The following is a 6412-nucleotide window of genomic DNA, read 5'->3' as shown; positions in this document are numbered from 1 at the left end:
TAAAGGATGTTTAGAGAAGAAAGGATTCGATAAGAATTATTTTCTTTGCACATCTAGAAAAAACATTCCGTGTGTATGTCTTATGTATAATAATAAAAATATAAAAATATATCGATTTATTTACAAAAATAGACACATCTCGAAATTTTTACGAAATTTTTCGATACAAACATTAATTTTTATTCTTCATCTAATTAATAAACGATTGCATTCCTGTACTGAAAACGTTTCAATGTTTCCTATACCACACTTTTTCTCTAATTTAGGGACGATGTTAAATACAAAATATTAATTTTTTAAATAAAACAACTATTAATTTAATAAATAATTTCTTTCTATATTTTACAGATTATTCTTTGATGCTCATACGGCTTATGCAGTTTGTATAGGATTTGCTAACTATATTACAATTAATGTTATATTAATACAGCACTAAAATGCGTATTGTGCCAACATATTGCCACGTTGCTTACTCTTCATTAAGAACTCTGTTGAAAGCTTTGTCATTCTTTGGAATGTACAGCGATTTAAAACTCTTGCTCAACAGTGTAAATGCCGCATTCTATCTTGCATTATTTACAAAATGTACAATATAACTCGAAGACCACAAGAGACAAGCAGAACATATCTAAATCCACCTTTATCTATTTTCCTTATTTATATTTCTCAGATATCTCGACTGTCTAAAGTAAAGACAAAGCAAACTTGCTAAACTCACAGGGATTATTGAAGAAGAAGATGGAGAACCGGAAAGTTCTCCAGAAGGCGAAACTCATAATGCGCAATAAAACGTCGATCGATACCTAACTGACTTTTACTAATGCCCATGCAATCATCGTCCGTTAAAATATGCCGCCCACGCTTCGATGATAGTTCAACTGAGCGTGTTGGGAATAATCGTAGCCCTGGTCGTACCACTCCGCCGCCGATGCAGAATTCCCGGTACCAGAAGACGGTGTACCAGCATGACTCGCGTGCGAGGAATGTTGATGACTCGAATGACTCGACGTATATTCACCTTGGAAGTGATTGAACTGTCCCCAGCCGAGTTGCGCCCTGGACCAATCGGTGTTATCTGAAATTGGGTCATCGTCGTTGCTCATTATCGTGTCTCAAGTATTAAAATTGCACGGAATGCGAGCAGATTTAAGATTGTACACATTAATTTATAAATTATAATTTTTGTTAAACGTATTGCACTTTTTCCAAGAAGGTGGTTCAATTCAAGGTACATGTTATCGCTGTGAGAAAATTTCCAAAGATACTCTTCAACCAATCATAAAAAGTGCACAGAAAAAGATGATAATAAAAATTGGAAGTTTTCACAAAAAATTGTATCTAATTCGCTGTGATTTTAATTTTCGCACCACGTATTACTCACTATGTACTATCCGTAAACGATTTTTTCAATTCATTACAGCCCCAAGCCAACCAAACCAATTGCGATTCAAGTACCGGGCAGCTGAAATTGTCGAGTTCCTGCACGGGTTCTCGCACTCTACTAATCATGTACGTACCTGACTATTATGGATAATGTGAAATTGCGAACATTATAAAAAATAGAATTGATCAATTTGTCTTTGGAGTGGCTCGATAAATAAAAATAGTAAATAAAAATAATATTGCCAAAAGAAGAACGAAATTTCAATAATATAACACAACTCACCAGGGTTATGAGAGAGGGTCGTAGGTGCCCCGTGAGCCGCAGGAGGCTGAATCGTCGGTACTTGTCCAAGTTGCATTGCGTGTCCTTGTAAAGAACTCAAATGTCCCGAAATCGACACCGCGTGTCCTTGAAGGGCACTACCGATCGTGGAAGGCACTTGGGCCACGGAAGTGGTGGTTGACATCTGTGCATTGGTTCCTGGAACCTGATGAACAGCGGTGCTTGCTTGTTGCAACGTCGTTGGGCTATGGTGCAACGTGGTTGGAACTTGCGTTATTCCAGATGGTATTTGAGGGACCTGTGGTATTTGCGCAAGCTCGTGGCTCGCATATTGACAGGGAGTCAATGGCAAGTTTGCTACCGAGTGAACTATGCTTCCTGCATGCTTTCGTAGTCGCGCTCTGCGATTGCTGAACCACACCTGGAATTAAAAGTGTGTAAAGTTTGATTCAAATATCGAGTATAGAACTTCATAGTCAATTCATTTTCATAGTCAAATATTTGTAGTGATATGAAAGATTAAATTATGCGAAAAATACAATGGTGCGTCAATATATCTTGTAGCCATTGTATAAATGTCGACGTAGTGTTTAAAGTAGCAAGGTATTCTTTTTAATTAACGAATAAAAAATCTAATTAAGAGTCGTCCCAGGAAAATTTGATATTTGTAATACTTTCTAGTAAGTAAAAAAAAAAAAGGAAAAAAATAGAAATTTTAAATTGTACGATGAATGTAATAACATCTTCATGTGCTTCTTTAAAAAATGCGAATAAACTCGTTGCTCGACCTAATATAATTGAACAAACATCCTTCTATTCATTCCTAAAATTGAAATATTTCCATTCAGTACATAATTTAAGATTTTCGTTCAGCTATTGTATAACTCACCCTGTAACAAGGAACTAGCTTTCCATTTGAATCTCTTTCAAAGTGTACTATTTATTTTAACCATACGAGGCATTCTGTGAATATACATGTATATCTTGAATACCTCAGTAATTTTCACGTTCCTCGCACGACTAAACGCAAAAAGGGTAAATTGTCAGGATACTCGACAAAAGGCATGAGACTCACTTGAATTCTTGCTTCCGTGAGACCAGTCCTCTGAGCCAATTCTTCCCTAGCATAAACGTCCGGATACTGAGCACGCTGGAACGCTGTCTCCAGTTGTTCTAGTTGTTCCCCAGTGAATGTCGTCCTGCTTCTCCGTTGCTTTCGCTTTAGAGGAATTCCAGGTTCGCTTTCCGTATCGGATTCATCACCACAACGACCTGTGGATCGTTGAATCGTGCTATCATCTTATTTACTCTGCGTTATACGGATTAATTTCGAGCCACGATGCAGCTTTATGATTAGTGAATCACGTTCAACGATACGCAATTTACATGCTAAATGATATACCTACCTATTCTTAGTTTTTTAAATACAATATATATCAGAATATAATGCTTTTACGAACTTTGAAATTAATTAATTAACTAATTAATCGCGCGAGAATCAATTGATCGATTATCGATCGGATCATTAATACATAGTAAAAGTTACGTACACGTACAATTTTTGAAGCGCGAGATTCAAACACAAGATTTTCATATCGTGTTATCAAGGTAAGAAATACAATAGTTCCTACTATCTACAGTAGTACTTAGACCTGTAAATACTTAATTATTTAATACTTAAATAAATGTAATTATTTAAGAAGATAATTAAAGAAAATATATTTGGATATTAACTAGGAAAAAACATAACCTTCCAAGATCGAGAGAAGAAATTCTCGTACTCATAGGTTTCTCGAAATCGAATCGAACGATTTCTCCGCGTTCCCTGAAACAGTCTGCAGCTTTCACGCCATTTAATTCCGCTTCACGAAACAAATCCGCAGGTAGGCAAACATCAGGAGAACTAATCCCCATCAAAGGTACGTAAATAGTGTCCTGTCATAACAGACTTCTCTCCTTATTCTTGCATTCATTCTACCAGTTAAAAGAGCACGCGAAACGCGTCAGCGATTGAAGATGAAATCGACCGTGCCAGAGCTCTGATTTCGTTTTACCCAAACGATTCGTTGGACACGTTCGATGGAACCGAAGAACAGTATTTCAATAACCTCAACCACGAGGAATCGATCCTCGATCCAACAATGGGCCTCGTTTCTGGACGCTCGATTGAACGATAATAGCGGACAATCGATGATACAATAGAGAGTCGACTTAGGGGCAAACTGTGCTTCGATTGATCGCAATGGTCATCTTTATTGGCTTATTTCGTGATCCGTATATTGTTATATATCCTTGTGCTTTTTACTGCCATTGAGAGAAATGGACGCACGAGCTGTTTACGTTCTTATATTTGGCCGAATAAATACGAAGGAAGTGTTTAAAGAATACGAAGAGAATATTTAGTTTACAAATCATGAATACAATGAGTAAGAGGATATGAAAATTGGCATTACTGGTTCGAGTATTGAATTGAAAAAGAGAAGACATCTTGAATGTTCTCCCGAGTGTTGTTTGCGTCAATGAAAGAAGATTTCTGAAGGAAAGAATTTTTGCGTGACGCACTTTGATCTCCCAGTGTGATTCTTGGAAGGGATTTGGGTAAGGTGAGCTATGGAAATGCAGTTTGATTTATTTGTTTCTGACGTATTGGAATTACTAATTGTACGCATTGTTTTATTTTATTACTTATATTATTATATTTTCTATTATTACAGCCACAGTTTAAAAATCACCGATACAACGAACAAGAGGTATTTAACAATCGGCATATCAAGTGTGGAGAATCAAATCGAGGAAGGAAAGACAATTTGGATGTTTCTGGTTCTGGGTGAGTGCTGAATGCTGCGATCAAACGAGTGCTGCCACCTACTCCTACACCTGCCAAGTTCATGCTGCCTCTTCCTTCGATAGATGACAGTACCTGGTTAATCGCAGGTAAGAAACACAACAGCGTACGACAGGAACAAATATTATTAAACTTTGTATTGAGATGAATATTTTTTATCAAAACGGAAAGAATCAGGGAAGAGTCAGAATCAGGACAGAACGGACGGAAATTAGTTTCATTTTTTCACTGCCGTCTATCAGAACATACCTGTAGATAGTGTTTCTACATGCGCAAGTTGTAATAAAAGTAATCCAATTCAGCGGATTACTTTGTCAACTTTTGCTATTGCGTCTTCCTAGCTAGAATCATAATTTTCTTCCTTGTATCGTTCGAATTTCGATATACGTCTGCAGAGACGTACAAATTTTTACGCATATATAGGTGCTGACTATATCGGTTGAGTCATTTTTTTGGATAATATTTAATTACTTGAAAACTAAACTTTTTTCAAATGCAACGTAAAATTTCCAGTTTATAAAAATGTCTATAATCACGTGGAATTAATCTAATTCGGCAAAAGTCGAGTGTTAATAAAAAACCACACAAGTATTTCTTATTGTATGTATATGTGAAGTAAAAATATTCATTTCGATAATATTACATAACGAATTAAGTACAAAGACAGCGTATTCAGGCTGTATTGAAATAATTAAATATGAAATAAATAAATATTCGCTGTATGATTTTCCTTATGGAAGTTTCAAGGCGAAGCAATTTTTAAAGAATACGATATGGAGGACAGTATCCTATAAATCTCCATTGTGAATTCTAAAAAATTCTATTAAAATTCCAAAGAAGAATGTTAGAAGCAGAGATTTTTTTCTCGTGCAGAAAAAGATAGTAATATTTGGCAAAGAAGAGGGATCAAAATTTGACAAATGTGACGCGGCCTCCAGAAAGTGGAGCCACTTCAAAAGACCGCCGCTGGGAATTCGACAGGCAAATTGCACACTTCTGTCGCAGGCTTGGCCGCTCCCCGGCACAAAGTGAAAACCACAGGAAAAGAGGGTATTGTTCATAGCATGGCAAACGATTCGAGACAGGTTCTACTGTCCAAAAGGCAAAACATGACTCGTCGCCGTTTCTCAAGCAAAAGGATTCCCTTTTTCTCGATGACACAATGTCGGTACCTTTGTGGTTTTCTACGTTTTGTTACCATTTCTAAAGATTTATTGAAATAAAATGAACGAATAGGATAATATATGTTTTGGAAAAGTATACGAGACGAGTTTCTAGGTATTAGGAAAAACATCGTTTATTTATAGAAATGACCGTATTCAAGAAATAAATTTAGAATTAATTGTTCTTAATTAATTGTTGTTTCTATCAGGAATAGTAAAGAGTAAAAAATTAGGCAGGATATCTCAGTAACTATAATAACGTATAATTGTGAGGTATAAAGAAAAATTTCAGAAACGCATCCAATAACATTGTAAACCAATAAGAAGCTAAAAAAGCAAGAAAAATCTAAACAATCTCCGGTCCTCGAGTTTGACAATTTCGTTTCACCTCGGGTTATTAGAAAAATTTCAGGATCGTCCTTATAAAGCGATCCTAGTCGTCGTTAAATATCCAATGAGTGTATGAAACGTACGCGTCTCGATGATCGTGGTGGGTTTAATGTGCCGTCGTGGTGAAATATCGAAGAACATTTTTTGGTCTGTCCGAGTTGGTCCGCGGTGTCCCACTACGAGGTGACAGGAATTTAAACCGGGTGTCCGTCGGCTTTATTGTAAATGCAACTTGTCTCCGAAGCATTCTTCCATTCTTCCGTTTGTCATAGAAGAAATGCGTACGGGCCGGCAAAGGTGCCGCCAAAGGGATCACCGAGTCTCCTCTGTCGTTCGTGTCCAACGCGG

General features: G+C 36.7%; 1 protein-coding gene across 1 annotated transcript in view; it reads right to left on the bottom strand.

Moving 5' to 3' along the window:
• Positions 1 to 553: 553 nt before the first annotated feature.
• LOC117155044 (protein gooseberry-neuro) overlaps positions 554 to 6412 on the bottom strand; it is a 28297-nt gene continuing 22438 nt past the window's right edge. Inside the window, exons 4-6 of the mRNA XM_033330585.2 lie at positions 2742 to 2938; positions 1667 to 2087; positions 554 to 1075 (exon numbers count right to left, since the gene is read on the bottom strand). Of these exons, the coding sequence (XP_033186476.2) occupies positions 843 to 1075; positions 1667 to 2087; positions 2742 to 2938 (851 nt within the window). The 3' untranslated portion in view covers positions 554 to 842. The remainder of the gene's footprint in view (positions 1076 to 1666; positions 2088 to 2741; positions 2939 to 6412) is intronic.

Source organism: Bombus vancouverensis, chromosome 12 (genome assembly GCF_051014615.1).
Source record: "Bombus vancouverensis nearcticus chromosome 12, iyBomVanc1_principal, whole genome shotgun sequence".
Taxonomy (NCBI): Eukaryota; Metazoa; Arthropoda; class Insecta; order Hymenoptera; family Apidae; genus Bombus; species Bombus vancouverensis.
This window is presented reverse-complemented; position numbering and strand designations above follow the sequence as displayed.